Source organism: Staurois parvus, unplaced genomic scaffold (assembly GCF_062004578.1).
Source record: "Staurois parvus isolate SC_StPar_1 unplaced genomic scaffold, SC_StPar_1.0 ptg001882l, whole genome shotgun sequence".
Taxonomy (NCBI): Eukaryota; Metazoa; Chordata; class Amphibia; order Anura; family Ranidae; genus Staurois; species Staurois parvus.
Genome location: NW_028319678.1, coordinates 347,378 through 367,579, shown reverse-complemented (window position 1 = coordinate 367,579; position 20,202 = coordinate 347,378). Strand labels below are relative to the sequence as shown.

The 20,202-nt window shown below is 45.5% G+C and overlaps 1 protein-coding gene across 1 annotated transcript in view; it reads right to left on the bottom strand.

The window, feature by feature from the left end:
* Nucleotides 1-18,664, bottom strand: part of JMJD8 (jumonji domain containing 8) — a 35,571-nt gene extending 16,907 nt beyond the window's left edge. The window contains exons 1-8 of the mRNA XM_089664316.1: nucleotides 18,591-18,664; nucleotides 14,345-14,538; nucleotides 11,499-11,591; nucleotides 7,501-7,549; nucleotides 7,316-7,412; nucleotides 4,908-4,976; nucleotides 4,280-4,399; nucleotides 1,090-1,157 (exon numbers count right to left, since the gene is read on the bottom strand). Coding sequence (XP_089520442.1) covers nucleotides 1,090-1,157; nucleotides 4,280-4,399; nucleotides 4,908-4,976; nucleotides 7,316-7,412; nucleotides 7,501-7,549; nucleotides 11,499-11,591; nucleotides 14,345-14,442 — 594 coding nt within the window. The 5' untranslated portion in view covers nucleotides 14,443-14,538; nucleotides 18,591-18,664. The remainder of the gene's footprint in view (nucleotides 1-1,089; nucleotides 1,158-4,279; nucleotides 4,400-4,907; nucleotides 4,977-7,315; nucleotides 7,413-7,500; nucleotides 7,550-11,498; nucleotides 11,592-14,344; nucleotides 14,539-18,590) is intronic.
* Nucleotides 18,665-20,202: the final 1,538 nt, after the last annotated feature.

Sequence of the window (20,202 nt, the reverse complement as noted above, 5' to 3'; positions counted from 1 at the left end):
CATCCCCCATATAGTAATTCATCCCCCATAGTAATTCATCCCCCCTATAGTAATTCATCCCCCATAGTAATTCATTCCCCATATTGTGTCAATTCACTTACCTTTGCTCCGCGCGTTCCTCTCGCCGTGTTCCCGCGCCGTTCCGGTCTTCAGGGCGGACTGTGAGAGGAACCTAGCTCCCCTGCTGCCCCGCCTCACGCTGCCCCGCTCCTCACGCTGCCCCGCCTACACACATCCTGACAGGCAATGTTTGCCACGCTCCGCGGGCCGGATTAAAAGGTCCGCCGGGCCGTAGTTTGCCCATTGCTGATATAGATACTGTAATTTATGCCTTTTTTTTCTATACAGCGCTGCACTAATTCAAATGACAATTGCAAGGTCATGCAATGCTGCACCCAAACGAAATTTACGTCCTTTTTTTCACACAAATAGAGCTTTCTTTTGGTGGTAATTTATCACCTGTGCGCTTTTTATTTTTTGCGCTATAAACAAAAAAACAATATTTTCTACTTTCAGCTACAAAAAATATATCGTAAACTTAAAGTTAGTCATAAATTTAAGCCAAAATGTATTCTGCTCCATGTTTTTGGTAAAAAAAATCCTGTGCATTAGCGGGCAAACTGGCACTATCTGGGAGGGGCGCTAACACTATCGCAAGTCACCAGTGACACTAATCAGTAAAAATCTGTTCACTGTAATCAATGACACTGGTGACAGGGCAGTGAAAGGGTTAACTGGGGGTGGGGGGCGATCAAGGGGTTAAATGGGATTACTGGTGTACTGGTGGGCAAACTGGCGCTATCTGGGAGGGGCGCTAACACTATCGGAAGTCACCAGTGACATTAATCAGTAAAAATCTGTTCACTGATCAATGACACTGTCGACAGGGCAGTGAAGGGGTTAACTCGGGGGGGCGATCAAGGGGTTAAACGGTATTACTGGTGTATTAGCGGGCAATCTGGCGCTATCTGAGAGGGGCGCTAACACTATCGGAAGTCGCCAGTGACACTGATACAGTGATCAGTGCTTTTACATGATGGGAAAATCTGTAGCCCAGGTAACCCCAAGAAATGGAATAATAATTCTTACCTTTCTGCCATATATAACTTCTGAGTAGCCAGGTCCATGCCAGTGGAAGGGAACACCCGTTCCTGAACCTGGAGAAGAAGAGACAACAATGGTTAGGTTGCTCAATGATGGGATGTCTAAGAGATGGTCGAAGGACTTGATAACACGAAGAATGAAGAACTTTGCGCCTGTGTATCATTGTCCTGAGACCTCAACTGTAGGCATGTCATTGTTCTAGACACTGACTGTATGTCATTGGGTGATTGTTTTGGGATACAGACTGTTGGTATGCCATTGTTTCAGGACCTCAACTGTCACTGTGTATGGTTCTCAGACCTTGACTGTCATTCTGCCACTGTCCTAGAACATCACTTGTGTCATTGTTACAGGACTCCAAACAATGGTGTGTCATTGTTATTGACCCCAACTGTCCTTGTGCCATTGTTCAAAGACCATGACTGGTGGTGTTTCCTTCTAGGAAATCAACAGCCACTGTTAAAAGAAATTTGGACGGATATCACTGGAACCTTTTTCTTGATGTCATAGGAGTATTTGACTATGATGTCTGGATTCTTAGGGCTTGCAGCTTCTCCATGCCATTGGTCTTCCAATGTCTCCCTGGTTTATAACAGTGGGAATATGAGATGGAAGCACAACGCCAAAATGTAATCATCCAGACTCATTTCAGGAGTCAAAAAGAACTCCCTTGTTCAGGACCAAAAAGATACAAGAGAATTCAAAATGATGTAAGAATAAGTAAAATATATATAGAGAGACTGTATATCTATTTTACTTGTTCATACATAATTTTGTATTCTGTTGTATAATTTTGTAGCCCTAATGAAGGGAGTGCGCTTTAACCCCTAGAACATGTTGGCTTTGTGATAAACATGATCTTATTTTACATTAGAATGTGCCTGGATGAATACATTTTGTTGTGGTGCTTCAATCTCAGTTTCCAAGTGTTTACTGTGTCATTGTTCTGGGACTTCAACTGTAAGTACCAATATTTTGTAAGACCAAGTATCATAGTCCTTGCTACATTACCCAAAATGTCAATATGCCATTGCCCTACGACCCCAACTGTCAACGTGTCATTGGCCTACGACCCCAACTGTCAACGTTTCCTTGCCCTACGACTCCAACTGTCAACGTGTCATTGGCCTACGACCCCAACTGTCAATGTGTTATTGGCCTACAACCCAAACTGTCAATGTGTCATTGGTCTACGACACAAATTGTCAATGTGTCATTGGTCTAAGACCCCAACTGTCAACGTGTCATTGGTCTACGACCCCAACTGTCAATGTGACATTGGTCTAAGACCCCAACTGTCAACGTGTCATTGGTCTACGACCCCAACTGTCAATGTGACATTGGCCTACAACTCCAACTGTCAACGTATCATTGGTCTACGACCCCAACTGTCAATGTGTTATTGGCCTACAACCCAAACTGTCAATGTGTCATTGGTCTAAGACAGGGGTCGGCAAGCCGCGGCTCGCGAGCCACATGCGGCTCTTTATAAACTTTAATGCGGCTCTTCTGTGTGCCGGGCGCCCGCTCCCCTCCCTCCTCTCGGGCGGCCGCCCCAAAAGTCAGGACTCTGCAGCTAGCCCAGCAATGGGCAAACTACGGCCCGGCGGACCTTTTAATCCGGCCCGCGGACCGTGGCAAACATTGGCTGTCAGGATGTCAGCGGGGCAGCGTGACAAACTCCTCTCCTCTCACAGTCCGCCCTGAAGACCGGAACGGCGCGGGAACACGGCGAGAGGAACGCGCGGAGCAAAGGTAAGTGAATTGACACTATAGGGGGGATGAATTACTATATGGGGGATGAATTACTATATGAGGGATGAATTACTATGGGGGATGAATTACTATATGGGGGATGAATTACTATATGGGGGATTAATTACTATGGGGGATGAATTACTATATAGGGGATGAATTACTATAGGGGGGATGAATTACTATGGGGGGATGAATTACTATAGGGGGGATGAATTACTATATGGGGGATGAATTACTATAGGGGGGATGAATTACTATGGGGAATGAATTACTATATGGGGGATGAATTACTATGGGGGATGAATTACTATATGGGGGATGAATTACTATGGGGGATGAATTACTATAGGGGGGATGAATTACTATGGGGGATGAATTACTATATGGGGGATGAATTACTATATGGGGGATGAATTACTATGGGGGATGAATTACTATATGGGGGATGAATTACTATATGGGGGATGAATTACTATGGGGGATGAATTACTATATGGGGGATTAATTACTATGGAGGATGAATTACTATATGGGGGATGAATTACTATGGGGGATGAATTACTATATGGGGGATGAATTACTATGGGGGATGAATTACTATGGGGGATGAATTACTATATGGGGGATGTATTTTCAGTTTTAAAAATGTGGCTCTCAAAATAAATTTCAATCGTGGTTTTGGCGAGATTTGGCTCAGTTGAAAAAAAAAAGGTTGCCCACCACTGGTCTAAGACCCCAACTGTCAATGTGTCATTGGTCTAAGACCCCAACTGTCAATGTGTTATTGGTCTACGACCCCAACTGTCAATGTGCATTGGCATACAACTCCAACTGTCACTATGTCATTGGTCTACAACCCCAACTGTCAATGTGTTATTGGTCTACAACCCCAACTGTCAATGTGACATTGGTCTACGACTCCAACTGTCAATGTGTCATTGATCTACAACTTCAACTATCAATGTGTCTATGGTCTATGACACAAACTCTCAATGTGTCATTGGTTTACGACCTCAACTCTCAATGCATCCTTCTTCTAGGACCCCAACTGTCAATGTGTCATTCACATGCAACCCCAGCTGTCAATGTGTTATTGGTCTACAATCCCAAATGTCAGTATCTTATTGTTTTAGAATTGTTCTGGGATCCATACCAATGTGTTTTTGAACTCTTGAGTCAGATTGTTACACTTTTGATTCTATACTCGTCTTTGTGGCTTTATTCTGTAGTACTAAAGTGTCAAAATGTTGTTGTTTTGGATCCTGAAATGCAGGAACATTGTTCCAGTCCTCAAGGATGTTGCTCTTTATAAGTACACATCTCTAAGATATATGGAATATAAGCCTACATATTTGAATCCAGATCAACAGAGTTTTAAATTGGTCTAAAATCTTTTCAATTCTTATTCAACACTTACCAGCTACACCAAAACTATATGCCCCGGTAGTGCCTGGCAGCTTGAACGGCGGTGGGATATACTTCCGAAACAGAGATCCCCACTCAGTGAAATTATTATCCCCAAAGAAATACAAAGTATCTGCAAGAAAAACAGGGGAAAGATTATAGTTCATACATTGAGAACACATATCTCCATTGCCAAGCGACACGCATCTCTGAACTCAATAAGAATGGGAAATACAGTTTTGAAAGATTTCAGCAATGGCACTGAAATGGATCTCATTCTAGAGAAAAAGATTAGGTAAAGATCTACAGTAAACTATCCCCCTCTATGTAATGTAGACCTAAAAGAAATTTCTCTATCTCTGCAAAACTGTTTTACTTCTGCTCCCATTCCAGCCAGTGAAATTTGATTGATTGGTGAAGACCTCATCACGCCATTTCAGATACACGGTGGTGCATTTGGCAACACATGCAAATGAACAGGTGGACTTGATGCAAAGTACTTTAAAGCGCGGACATAAAGTGCCTACGTTAAGCATACTGCATCTGAACACCCTGGTGTGAACAGGCCCTTGGGGTTACAACATTGTACATCACCATTGCTCTGCTAAATTAAAATTAATGCTAAAGAAATTGCAACTCACCACATCCTAGTGTCTCCACATCCTGCGGTCTCAGCAAATGCTCCACATACTCCTGAAATGGGACATCCACTGCAGCAAAAACAAGGAAGACAAGATGGTGAACAGGGGACATGAGTATGTGCAACACTTAAATATTCCTTCAGTGAAGTGGCGAGCGAGTGACCAGATATAATTATTACACCACATCCCTTAAAATTGCAAATATTCAATAGAGAAGATGGGACTTTCAGGGTGCATAGACATGAATACCACACGTTAAAAGTTATCTCCTAGCTCTGTAAGCTTTCACATCCAAGACTGCCTTGGCGGTAGAAATTTCCTCAAAAAATCTCCCCTGAAGAAGCCCATGAGAGCAAAACATATAGGGAGTAACTACATTTACCTACCCAAGTTTGAATCTCAGTTGGTATTCTTAGAATTGAAATTGTTTTTTTTTTCTGTATTTTTTCCTTGTGTTTTTTACCAAAATACGAAATAAAATGATATAACTTTTAATGTGTGGTATTCATGTCTATGCACCCTGAAAGTCCCATCTTCTCTATTGAATATTTTAAATATTCCTTCACTTTGCAAGCAGGTGAGTTGTCTCTTGACAAGTAAAAGAAAACTCCCAGCCAACTTGCCAGCCAGCTTGCCAACAACCAAATTAACCTGTCTAACAATATGCGTTAAAAACAGGGGTTTAGTTAGCACACATTTGCAAATACATACGTAAGCTACAGAGCCACGTCACGGCACCCCGACATATTATTAGACAGGTTAATTTGGTTGTTGGCAAGCTGGCTGGGTACTTTATTTTTCTTGACATGCGTTGCCCGTCCATGTGCTCCTTCTGCTAAAGCCAGTTATAGACTGGGGCAGTGGCCATTTTTTGTACTGTTGAATTGTAGGTGAGGAGGTGCACTGGACACCTTGGCTGCCATTGTACTACATGCTGGGTGTTCGGTGCGCTCCTGTACCTTTAAGAAGGGGTGGGATCCCTCAGGTCCACCTGCCCTTGATCTATCCATTAAATGCATGTGCCTCTACTATGGGGGCTCTCAAAATGTGCAGAGTTAGGACCACAGAACGTTGGGGTGCCATGACGTGGCTCTGTTGCTTACATATGTATTTGCAAATGTGTGCTAACCAAACCCCTGTTTTTAACGCATACTGTTAGACGGGTAAATTTGGTTGTTGGCAAGCTGGCTGGCAAGTTGAGCTGGGTAATTTTTTCTTGACATGCATTTCCCGTCCATGTGCTCCTTGCTGCTAAAGCCAGTTATAGACTGGGGCAGTGGCCATTTTTTGTAGAGTTGTCTCTTGAAGCAGGTGAACATCGTTCATTGGTACCCATGTTCATGGTGCAGTTGTCATTCCAAGTCCATTCAGAATTCATGTTTTTGTGAATGCACCAGTAAGTACAATCATATTCCCCTTACAAATAACTCAAGTACCGCAATATTTTTATTATTGTGTTTATCTCTCCCACAAAGCCACAATGAAGGAGTAACTCTCGCGCAGCAAGACACCCCTGCATTGTGAAGGATCCACCTGGGTTGCTTGACACCAACTTTGGAGGACCTGGGCATTATAGTTAGGGTATTCTGAATTGGAGCATTTTCATATAATATACGAGATGGTATCAAAAAGTTTCAAGCCTAGTTTTGTAACACGCCAACAGATAGCAGCACAAGGCTGCACACACAATCACAGGGAGAACTGACCTTCATAAGTCAGTGTACCAAAAGACCTCATCCTGTGTACATCGGGAGCTGTGCAACTGGTGTTATTCTGACCATGTGTGTTGCCACATCTGCTATTTCATCATGGACAGCAAGTTAGAACAAAGAGCGAACATGAAATTTTGCTTGAAATTGGGCAAATCTGACACAGATACGTTTGATATGATCCCGCACGTTTATGGTGACGCTGCAGTGAGTTGTTCGAGGTGGCCCAGTCCCCAGACTGCTGACCCAGGAGCAGAAGAAGTCTGCCAAGAACTTTGTCAGCATACCGTCCTTCATGTCATGGATCCTTACTGGTGACAAAACTCGGGTGTACAGGCAACGCGTTGTTTCTTCTGCTCCTGGGTCAGCAGCCTGGGGACTGGGGACCTGACCACTTAAAACCCCCCCATACAACTTACTGCAGCATTGTCATAAACTTGCCGAATCATGTCAAACGTCTTTGTGGCAGATTCGCCCAGTTTCATAGCAGACATGGTAACGCACGTAGTCAGAATAACACCAGTTGTATAGCTTTTAATGTACACAGGACATTGTTTTTTGGCACACTGACTTATGAAGGTTGGTGCTCCCTGTGACAAATCTAGTCTTGAAAGCTTTTGATCCTACCTTGTATAAAACATACAGAATGGCACCCTTCTCTATGTATACCAAGACAGGTAGACTTTTGGAAAGACTCACCTTTCTCATAGGAATAAGTGTTGGCTGTACTCAGGCGGACTAGGTGTTCTCCATAGGTTCTGAGAAGGTGATCCTTCCTGCACAAAGTCCGAAACTCCTGGGAGAGAATGACGGAAAAAGAATGAAATGAATGGCACCGAGATTTAAGCAGGAATATATAACTGGACTCACAAATCACCACTTACTGAGTTATCTGTGATTCCCTGCAGAATGACCGGCCTCCTGTAGGCATATCTGTCATGGAGAGAGATATTAGAGGGTCAGTCCATGGAGAGAGATATCAGAGGGTCAGTCCATGGAGAGAGATATCAGAGGGTCAGTCCATGGAGAGAGATATCAGAGGGTCAGTCCATGGAGAGAGATATCAGAGGGTCAGTCCATGGAGAGAGATATCAGAGGGTCAGTCCATGGAGAGAGATATCAGAGGGTCAGTCCATGGAGAGAGATATCAGAGGGTCAGTCCATGGAGAGAGATATCAGAGGGTCAGTCCATGGAGAGAGATATCAGAGGGTCAGTCCATGGAGAGAGATATCAGAGGGTCAGTCCATGGAGAGAGATATCAGAGGGTCAGTCCATGGAGAGAGATATCAGAGGGTCAGTCCATGGAGAGAGATATCAGAGGGTCAGTCCATGGAGAGAGATATCAGAGGGTCAGTCCATGGAGAGAGATATTAGAGGGTCAGTCCATGGAGAGAGATATCAGAGGGTCAGTCCATGGAGAGAGATATAAGAGGGTCAGTCCATGGAGAGAGATATCAGAGGGTCAGTCCATGGAGAGAGATATCAGAGGGTCAGTCCATGGAGAGAGATATCAGAGGGTCAGTCCATGGAGAGAGATATCAGAGGGTCAGTCCATGGAGAGAGATATTAGAGGGTCAGTCCATGCAGAGAGATATCAGAGGGTCAGTCCATGGAGAGAGATATTAGAGGGTCAGTCCATGGAGAGAGATATTAGAGGGTCAGTCCATGGAGAGAGATATTAAAGGGTCAGTCCATGGAGAAAGATATCAGAGGGTCAGTCCATGGAGAGAGATATCAGAGGGTCAGTCCATGGAGAGAGATATCAGAGGGTCAGTCCATGGAGAGAGATTTCAGAGGGTTAATCCATGGAGAGAGATATCAGAGGGTCAGTCCATGGAGAGAGATATTAGAGGGTCAGTCCATGCAGAGAGATATCAGAGGGTCAGTCCATGGAGAGAGATATTAGAGGGTCAGTCCATGGAGAGAGATATTAGAGGGTCAGTCCATGGAGAGAGATATTAGAGGGTCAGTCCATGGAGAGAGATATTAGAGGGTCAGTCCATGGAGAGAGATATCAGAGCGTCAGTCCATGGAGAGAGATATTAGAGCGTCAGTCCATGGAGAGAGATATTAGAGCGTCAGTCCATGGAGAGAGATATTAGAGGGTCAGTCCATGGAGAGAGATATTAGAGGGTCAGTCCATGGAGAGAGATATTAGAGGGTCAGTCCACGGAGAGAGATATTAGAGGGTCAGTCCATGGAGAGAGATATTAGAGGGTCAGTCCACGGAGAGAGATATCAGAGGGTCAGTCCATGGAGAGAGATATTAGAGGGTCAGTCCATGCAGAGAGATATCAGAGGGTCAGTCCATGGAGAGAGATATCAGAGGGTCAGTCCATGGAGAGAGATATCAGAGGGTCAGTCCATGGAGAGAGATATCAGAGGGTCAGTCCATGGAGAGAGATATCAGAGGGTCAGTCCATGGAGAGAGATATCAGAGGGTCAGTCCATGGAGAGAGATATCAGAGGGTCAGTCCATGGAGAGAGATATAAGAGGGTCAGTCCATGGAGAGAGATATCAGAGGGTCAGTCCATGGAGAGAGATATCAGAGGGTCAGTTCATGGAGAGAGATATCAGAGGGTCAGTCCATGGAGAGAGATATCAGAGGGTCAGTCCATGGAGAGAGATATTAGAGGGTCAGTCCATGCAGAGAGATATCAGAGGGTCAGTCCATGGAGAGAGATATTAGAGGGTCAGTCCATGGAGAGAGATATTAGAGGGTCAGTCCATGGAGAGAGATATTAAAGGGTCAGTCCATGGAGAAAGATATCAGAGGGTCAGTCCATGGAGAGAGATATCAGAGGGTCAGTCCATGGAGAGAGATATCAGAGGGTCAGTCCATGGAGAGAGATTTCAGAGGGTTAATCCATGGAGAGAGATATCAGAGGGTCAGTCCATGGAGAGAGATATTAGAGGGTCAGTCCATGCAGAGAGATATCAGAGGGTCAGTCCATGGAGAGAGATATTAGAGGGTCAGTCCATGGAGAGAGATATTAGAGGGTCAGTCCATGGAGAGAGATATTAGAGGGTCAGTCCATGGAGAGAGATATTAGAGGGTCAGTCCATGGAGAGAGATATCAGAGCGTCAGTCCATGGAGAGAGATATTAGAGCGTCAGTCCATGGAGAGAGATATTAGAGGGTCAGTCCATGGAGAGAGATATTAGAGGGTCAGTCCATGGAGAGAGATATTAGAGGGTCAGTCCATGGAGAGAGATATTAGAGGGTCAGTCCACGGAGAGAGATATTAGAGGGTCAGTCCATGGAGAGAGATATTAGAGGGTCAGTCCACGGAGAGAGATATCAGAGGGTCAGTCCATGGAGAGAGATATTAGAGGGTCAGTCCATGCAGAGAGATATCAGAGGGTCAGTCCATGGAGAGAGATATCAGAGGGTCAGTCCATGGAGAGAGATATCAGAGGGTCAGTCCATGGAGAGAGATATCAGAGGGTCAGTCCATGGAGAGAGATATTAGAGGGTCAGTCCATGCAGAGAGATATCAGAGGGTCAGTCCATGGAGAGAGATATTAGAGGGTCAGTCCATGGAGAGAGATATTAGAGGGTCAGTCCATGGAGAGAGATATTAAAGGGTCAGTCCATGGAGAAAGATATCAGAGGGTCAGTCCATGGAGAGAGATATCAGAGGGTCAGTCCATGGAGAGAGATATCAGAGGGTCAGTCCATGGAGAGAGATTTCAGAGGGTTAATCCATGGAGAGAGATATCAGAGGGTCAGTCCATGGAGAGAGATATTAGAGGGTCAGTCCATGCAGAGAGATATCAGAGGGTCAGTCCATGGAGAGAGATATTAGAGGGTCAGTCCATGGAGAGAGATATTAGAGGGTCAGTCCATGGAGAGAGATATTAGAGGGTCAGTCCATGGAGAGAGATATTAGAGGGTCAGTCCATGGAGAGAGATATCAGAGCGTCAGTCCATGGAGAGAGATATTAGAGCGTCAGTCCATGGAGAGAGATATTAGAGGGTCAGTCCATGGAGAGAGATATTAGAGGGTCAGTCCATGGAGAGAGATATTAGAGGGTCAGTCCATGGAGAGAGATATTAGAGGGTCAGTCCATGGAGAGAGATATTAGAGGGTCAGTCCATGGAGAGAGATATTAGAGGGTCAGTCCATGCAGAGAGATATTAGAGGGTCAGTCCATGGAGAGAGATATCAGAGGGTCAGTCCATGGAGAGAGATATCAGAGGGTCAGTCCATGGAGAGAGATATCAGAGGGTCAGTCCATGGAGAGAGATATTAGAGGGTCAGTCCACCCGAGCCCGATCTAATCCACAATCACACCAGTCCCCAACATCAAATGGCTCATCACTAGGGCCGTAAAGCTGATATCTTTCATGGGCAAAATACAACAGGCAAAACAATTTGCGTAAAAATTCTAGAGCAGAGTACAACTGTCCCAGATTCAGAGCATCCGGCGTAGTAAAGGATCATTTTGCAGTGGTCTGATCATTTTAATGCAGGGGTCTCCAAACTGATTTACTCCCACTGATGGCGGAAAAAAATTCCTGTTCCTACTGGCCACATTCCAGCCCCCCTAAAGTCTGAAGGACAATAAACTGGGAGTAAAAAGTGTCCCATCTTTGGTTTTAGTGAGCGGAAGAGTGTCCCATCGTTTATGTCAGTGGCAGGAATGATGCCCCATTGTTGGTGTCAGTGGGCAGAACAATGTCTTGTAACAGTTGGAGGCAAAGTGCCCCAAGGGCCAGATAAAGGCAAGCAAAGGGCCACATTTGGCCCCTGGGCCGCAGTTTGGAGACCACTGATTTAAAGGGATGGAGTTGTACTGCAAGCCATTGATATATTTCTTCATGTCATAGTCTGTTAGTCTGTACACTGGATGCCCCCCCCCCCCCCCGGACTCACTGTTCAATAAACTCAGCGTAGGTGATGGAGCCGTCTCTTCTCTCCACCGAACAGCTCTCCTCCTCCTGTACTGGGGAGTAGTTGTTCTTCATCCTGCCAATGGAGTTAAACAAAAAACAAATGCTGTAATATGTAGCATGAGTATTGCCATTTTAAAGCCCAAGTGAACGTTCAGTTTAAATAAGCTAAATACATTCCAGAGGCATCATATTGTAGAAAAGCTGCTTTCTGTGGGGGAAGCAGTGGTCTCTCTGCAGAGGTCAGGCACAACCCCTACTGAGTCAGAGCTCTGCACTCAGGATAAGGCAGGAGCCTTGCTAGTTGAAGAGATCCGGCTCTCATTAATCATCTCCGGACCGTCTGCCCGCAATGTACTGCAGATGAGCGGTCCATACAGGCAAAGCGGTGTGCTGGTATGTAGCTGCCTGCCTCTGTGATTAGGGAGGGAGGCTGTCAGCAGGTCCCAGCCAATCATTCATGGCCGGGACCTGCTGATCGGCTGAGTCCAATCACAGCCCAGAGCCCTGAGTTGTCAGGGGAAAGGATTTCCTACCCAGGCTGTGGCTGCTTTAGGACGAGGGACTATAAGACCTTGTACGCTTTTTGTTTTGTAGCACCTGGAATATATTTAACTGATTCAAACTCAGTCCAATTAGGCTGTAAAGTCGTTTTAAACCCGAGCTGGATGGCGTTTCCTTTGCTAAAGCTCGGCACTCCACAAACTGTTGGGATTTTTTCCGATAGAAGTCTGATTTTATCCTTTGTTGTATTTTAGTGCTTCTGACCTCCTCCATCCTCTTTCAGCTCCTTCCTGACTACATGCACTTGTTTCTGCATTGGATGCACAGCAATGCTTTACACCGGCAAAGCTGCTTGTAGTTGATATGACATGAGGCAGGGTGACAAGGTAAGTGCACAGTTGTCACCACATAACAGGAAATGCCTGAGAAGAAACCTTCATGGCAGGATCACCAGATATTTTAATGGAAGTTTCAGATTTGATTGAAAAGAAATTTCAAACTGACATTCACATGATCAATCCTCTATGGGACAACTGCTGCAAAAGTGACTGCAGAGCTCAATCTCAGTCCCGTGAAGAATGAGTACCGTGAAGAATGAGTCCCGCGAAGAACTAGTCCCGTGAAAAACGAGTCCCGTGAAGAACAGGTCCCGTGAAGAACGGGTCCCGTGAAGAACGAGTCCAGTGAAGAACGAGTCCCGTGAAGAACTAGTCCCGTGAAGAACTAGTCCCGTGAAGAAAAAGTCCTGTGAAGAACTAGTCCCGTGAAGAAAAAGTCCTGTGAAGAAAGAGTCTCGTGAAGACCAAGTCCCGTGAAGAAAGAGTCCCATGAGGAATGAGTTCCGTGAAGACCGAGTCCTGTGAAAAAGGAGTCCCATGAAGAACTAGTCCCGTGAAGAATGAGTCCAGTGAAGAACGAGTTCCGTGAAGAAAAAGTCCCGTGAAGAAAAAGTCCCGTGAAGAACGAGTCCCGTGAAGAAAGAGTCCCATGAGGAATGAGCCCCGTGAAGACCGAGTCTTGTGAAAAAGGAATCCCATGAAGAACGAGTCCCGTGAACAACTGGTCCCGTGAAGAACGAGTCCCGTGAAGAAAGAGTCCCGTGAAGAAAGAGTCCCGTGAAGAAAGAGTCCCGTGAAGAACTGGTCCCGTGAAGAACTGGTCCCGTGAAGAACGAGTCCCGTGAAGAACGAGTCCCATGAAGAACGAGTCCTGTGAAGAAAGAGTCCCGTGAAGAACGAGTCCCGTGAAGACTGAGGCTGAGCTCTTCTGTCACTTTTGCAGCAGTTGTTTTCTTATTCCCAGGTCACAATCCTGCGCAAGGTCCTTTTGTCTCTTTCGGTCAGTTGACCGCACCTATGATGATCAAACTGTGTTTACTATGCTTCATTTCATGAATGGGCAGGAAGCTCTGTACAGAACTGTTCCTGTCCATTCTTTATGTGCAGCTGAGGCTGCAGAGATAGAGATTAAGGGCTGTGTCTCAAAGGTAAAACATCAGAGGTCTGGTTAGACCCCTGATATCTCACCAAGGCCCCCTAATGGAGCTCCTAAAAATATTTCTAGAAAATAATAAAAAAAAATCATAAAAAAATAAAATGGTAAAAAAGAATTAAAAAAATTAAATAACTACTGACACCAGTGGGGGAACTACCAGGGTTGCAAAGGTTGCACTCAGTGGTGTATTTAGGTTTTATGCTGCCCTAGGCAACACAACAATCGGATGCCCCCCTCCCCCACAGGGAGAGCCTTACACCAACCAACACCACCCCCCTTTCCTGCTGCCCCCCTGAAAAATTCCGCCCTAGGCAAATGCGTTGTTTGTGGTAAACACACCACTGGTCGCACTCACAACCGGGCCCTGGCTTTTTGCCACTGGGCTCAAAGGGAAGGACCCCCAGGCTTAGGGCTGCTCAGTCTAAAATGCCCAGGCTTATGTTTCGTCCCAGTCCAGGCCTGCTAGCAGCGTACACAGTGAATGAGGAAAGTGAGGCTTCCCACCTCTTAGTTAGGTGTCTCATCACACAGCGGAAGCGAAAGAACGTTACATCACTTCCTCTTTCAACACGAAGCATTTCGTCACTTTCACATCTGCAAATCATGAAGTGTTTCCATATTTTTGTCTAACCCCTGTACCCCCCCTCCCCCCAACATACATATATGCTGTACTTCCTGAATTGCTCACAGCACCCCACCCCACCAAATTGCCTCTTCTGCTTTCTAATTTATACTGGAAGGTGATGGCTGGAGTGTGATTGGCTGCTGGGGCAATGCAGACAGCTCTTCTTGATGTGATAACACGTGCCATTCTATTGCTGTCAGACCTACCAACCGCCATCGTTCTCTGCGTATTCTGTCTGCTCATTCAGCGCCAGCGCCAGCGCCAAGAGTAGTTGGAGGAGAAGAAAAATGGTCACAAGTGCCATGTCAGCTCTAGAAATCCACTGTTTGGTCGTTCAACCCAGAGCTGGACAAGTACATTGACAATGGTGGTAAATTGTAGTCCGATTCTTAGCAAAATCCTACAATAAAGAAGAGAGAAGGAGAAATCAGCCAAAGGAAGTCACTGGATCCCACCATTCTATGGCCGTCATCACCAGGGCCATCTTTAAAAGAGAAGTATGGGATCTAAAAAAAAAATGCAGCATCGGCCCCGTGCCGGCTCTAAGGGTGAGAACTCAGCAATCGCACGACCGCTGAACGCTGAGTTCTCAAAGCCGCTGTGAATGGAGGGGGAGGGAGCAGCTGGCTTAGGTGAGAGGCTGAGCCAGGTGCCGTTCCAGACTCTGGGGTGGATCCTGACTTTGAAGTCGGGATCTTTCCCCAGCCTGGATCGGCTAAGTGGCGTCAGTCAACAGTGGGCTTCAGCCAGCTGTCAGCTGAAAACGAATCACAATAATGCAGAACGGACTGTACTCCTGTGATCCACTGAAGTACAGCCAAAGCTGTACTTGTCCTTCAATATTGATTGGACCCTTCGCAAACATTTTCTTGCCCTCCCCCCGCAATTTCGCTCTTGACTCTGCTCTGAGACATGCAATCAGACTCAAAATCAGTTTATTTCAGCAAATCAGGCAGCGATTGTGGATGGTTAGAAGGAGTTACAGCACATCATTACCGCTCGTTGACTGGTTGCAAGAAGTTACTTCACATCATTACTGCACTCTGATTGGTTTCTAGAAGTTACTGCACATCATTTCTGCTCACTGATCGGTTGCGAGAAGTTACTGCACATCATTTCTGCTCACTGATTTGTTGCTAGAGGTTACTGCACATCATTACTGCTCACTGGTTGGTTGCTAGAGGTTACTGCACATCATTATTCATCACCGATTGGTTGCTAGAAGTTACTGCACATCGTTTCTGCTCACTGATTGGTTGCTAGAGGTTACTGCACATCATTACTGCTCACTGATTGGTCGCTAGAAGTTACTGCACATCGTTTCTGCTCACTGATTGGTGTCTAGAGGTTACTGCACATCCTTGCCACTGACTGATTTGTTGCTAGAGGTTACTGCACATCTTTAGTGCTCAATGAGTGGTTGCTAGAGCTTACTGCAGATGCTTACCACTCACTGATTGGTTGCTAAACGTTCCTGCACATCATTACTGCTAATTGGTCGATAAAGGTTACAGCAAATCATTACTGTTCACTGATTGGTTGCTAGAGGTTATTGCACATAATTTCTGCTCTCTGATTGGTTGCTAGAGGTTACTGCACATCATTACCACTCACTGATTGGTTGCTAGTGGTGAACATGGCAACCTCACTATGGAGGGGCTCCTTGACTGAATGTGGCAATTTCCCTGTAGAGGGGCCCCTGGACTGAAGGTGTCAATCTCTTTATGAAGGAGCCCCTGGACTAGAAATGTCAATTTCTTTTTGATGGGGCTGCTGAACTGGAGGTAGCAGTCTTTTTGGAGACCCTACATAGAGACACTGCTATCTCCAATCCAAGGGCCCCTCCACAGAAAGACAGCTACTTCAGGTCCAGGGGCCCCTCCTATTGTAGGGTGACATTGGAATGGAAAACCCCTGGAATAATAAATCAGTACAGAGTAAGGAGAGAGGAAGAGGACAGATTAGGTCAGTGGGCTGCCCTATGTGTGAGAAACATGTAAAATAAGTTCCTGGTTCCTTTTCGAAAATTGTGTTGAAAGTGCAAGGTGCTGCGGCACCATGTTTTGTATACATGAAGATCTGCACGTTACCAGTGGGAATTAATGGCATCGCCAATGTGTCTGCTAAAGGGCAGTGCATTTCTGTGCGTGTTGGAAAAATACATAATTCTGCATACGTTCCCAGCATGCTCAAATCAGAATGTAGGCTGAGGGCTAGTGTACAGGGACATATGTGTACATGGCACATGGAAGGCGGAGAGCTCCCTCCCACATGGTTACCTATCAGCACAATCTCCTGCAGAGACACAATGACTGCCAATATCGTATGTCCAATTTCCGTCATTTCAACGCTGACAAAGTGACAGAACGCCGCGTGTGACAAGACCCCTTATTGACTTAAAAGGAAACATTTGCTTATTATGTTAATATATTTACTTCCCGGAAAATACGTTCAGCTGAGGTCCACAGCCAACATCCGACAAAACTTCAAGTGCAACTCCACCCAAAACGCTTTCATTTAGATATAGCTGAGAAGGATTAGGGCCCGTGTACACAGATCTATACTGATCAGCCATAACATTATGACCACCCACCATAACCCGTCGAGGCATGGACTCTACCAGAGGTGGACTGACAACTCATGGGGCCCCCGGGCAATACGGGGTCATGGGGCCCCTGTGTCCTTGCCCAAACTCAAAAAAGCCTATGAAAAAGGTACCAGGGGCATCTCATGGGGCCCCTTACTGACCCCGGGCCCTCAAGCAGTGCTCGAGTTTCCAAATGGTCAGTCCGCCCCTGGACTCTACTAGACCTCTGAAGGTATGCTGTGGTATCTGGACCAAGCCATTAGTAGCTGGTCCTTTAAGCCCAGTAATTTGATAGGGGGGCTTATATGGATTAGAATTGTTTTTCCCATGGATGCTGGATTGTGTGGATGTTCGATTGTATGGAGAATTAGGAGGCCAAGCCAACACCTCAAACTCCTCCTTGTGTTCCCCAAACTATTCTTAAATTCATCAGACCAGGCCACCTTCTTCCATTGCTCCCTGGTCCAGTTCTGATGCTCATGTGCCCATTGTAGGTGTTTTGGCTATGGACACGGGTCAACATGGGCACCCTGACCGGTGTGCAGCTACACAGCCCCATACACAACAAACTGCGATGCTCTGGGTGTTCTGACAGCTATCTATCAGAACCAGTTTCAAGTTCTTCAGCAATTTGAGCTCCAGTGGTTCTTATACTGGATCGGACTACATAGGTCAGCTGTCGCTCCCCACAGGCATCAATGAGCCTTGGCTGCCCATGCCTCGCCACTGGTTTGCTGGACTTCCTTCCTTGGACCACTTTTGGTCGGTTCTGACCAGGGGTGGACTGACCATTTGGAAACTCAGGCACTGCCCAAGGGCCCGGGGTCAGTAGGGGGCCCCGTGAGATGCCCCTGGTACCTTTTTCATAGGCTTTTTTTGAGTTTGGGCAAGGACACAGGGGACCCATGATCCCCTATTGCTCGGGGGCCCCATGAGTTATCGGTCTGCCCCTGGTTCTGACCACTGCAGACCAGGAACATCCTACAAGAGCCGTAGTTCTGGAGTTGCTCTGACCCAGCCATCCAATCATTACAATTCGGCCCTTGTCAAAGTCGCTCAAATCCTTACACATTCCATTTTGTCTACTTTCAACACATCAACTTCAGGGACAACATGTTTACTTGCTGCCTAATATATCCCACCCACTTTCAGGTGCCGTTGTCACGAGATAATCAATGTTATTCCCTCCACTTCTCAGTGGTCATAACGTTATGGCTGATATCTCAGCGGACTGCCCTACGCATGCCAAAGCAGCTCATGTACCTTTTTTGGGTGTTGAGGTTCGTGCATCTGCATTTGGGGTGCCATCAGGAATGAATGGCTCTGCAAGCGTGACATGCGTTTTCTGAACGCTCGTGTGGACCAGGCGCGGACTGACAACTCATGGGGCCCCCGGGCAATAGGGGATCATGGAGCCCCTGTGTCCTTGCCCAAACTCAAAAAAGCCTATGAAAAAGGTACCAGGGGCATCTCATGGGGCCCCTAGAGACCCCGGGCCCTCAGGCAGTGCCCGAGTTTCCAGATGGTCAGTCCGCCCCTGGTGTGGACGCAGCTTTAGGGGTACACGTATTAGGCAGCGAAGGCGACTTTTCACGGAACGTTCTCTGATGGGGAGTCAACTGGTCTCATTTAAAACTCAGGAAGAATCCCCTGCAGTGAATGTTTGGTGAATGTCCAGATTCACAGGATCCATGTGTGCAGTACACACGCTGAGCCGGGCGAGCTCGCCGCAGTGCTGTGATTGGCAGACTGACGCAAGCTTCCATTATGAGAATGCAGTGAGGTTCCCCTCCCCCTCTATACATGTGCTGGAGACGCAATCAGCGTTTTCTCATGATATGTTCTATACAGGATCCTATACTCACCATCCATATCCCTCTCCAGCCCAGCCATTCAGCAGCAGCCACACGTATCCCTGCACAATGCATGCTGGGAGTGGAGGCTCTACAGGCTACCCTGTGCACAGCACAGACCTGCAGGCAGCACCTAGAGGACTACGTTACCCAGAATGCCTCACTGCCTTCACTCTGACTGCTCTTTTAACCAGCTTTATTGCTGTAACCATTCTCTGAGAAGAGATACAATGTATCAATGAGCAACAGTCATACATTGGTTACAGTAAATCAATGGAAACTTTTTATTTATAAATGTAGCTACTATTTATTTATTTTTATTTATTATTTACAAAATAAAAGTTTAACATTTTAGAAATATTTAATGGGATTTAATCATTATTGAATATTTATTAAGCCCGGGTTCACTCTGATGCGGTGCGGAATTTGCAGCGTTTTCAGTGCGAATTCCACACCGCATCAGAATCGCACCCCGTACATGTGAACCGATGCAGGTGTGTATGTTAAGTTAACAACACCACGAAAGCGGTCAGCGAGGTGCAGAATCGGATCGCATAGATTTGAATACCCATGCGATCCGATTCTAGTGCAGACCCAAATAAAGGGTCCTGCACGTTTTTGGTGCAGATGCGGTGCGATTTGAGCCATACAAAATGTATGTCTCCAATCGCACCACACACAAATCGCATGTGATCTGCACCGGAATGCAGTGCGGTTCCTGTGCGAATCACATGCGATGTACCGCACTGCATATATGTGAATCCGGGCTTTTTCTAACTTGGATAGAGTGGAAGTGGATTAAAACACCCATTAGGTTTTTATAAGTGAAATGAAAATTCAAGACCAAAACCAAAAATTCAGGATGCATTCGGTCGAAAACCGAAATGGACAGTTTTATTTTGAAATATATATTTTTTAACATATAATTGTATTATTTTGACTTTTTAATTAAAATCTTCAAAACCGGGCACTTCTACCCCCTTCCTGCCCAGGCCAATTTTCAGCTTTCAGCGCTGTCACACTTTGAATGACAATTGCGCGGTCGTGCAACGTTGTACCCATATGACATTTTTATCATTGTTTTCACAAAAATAGAGCTTTCTTTTGGTGGTATTTAATCAGCACTGAGTTTTTTTTATTTTTTTGCTAAATAAAAAAAAACAAAACACCTGAAACTTTTAAAAATAAAAAACACACTTTTCTTCATTTCTGTTATAAAATTTTGCAAATAAATAACATTTCTGCATAAATTTAGGTCAAAATGTATTCTGCTACATTTCTTTTGTGAAAATAATAATAATGATAATTGAATTTGAATTTTTTTTTACTATTTTATTTTTCAGCACATGGTGACCAAAGCAATACAATGTTACCATAGTAACATTGAACTTCTCTGGGCGAGTGATCAGGATTTTTTTTGTTTTTAACACATTATGATTGCTAATACTGATGTATTTCATTGATATCTGCAATCGTTGTTACTGAATGAAACTGATTCATTCAGTCTCTTGTTGTGATTCGCTGTGATTGGGCAAATCTGATCACGTCACTAATAATAAACCTTTTTAGTGTCTATTCAATTTTATAAAAAACATCGAGCGAGAAAACCCCAAAATGAAAGTCT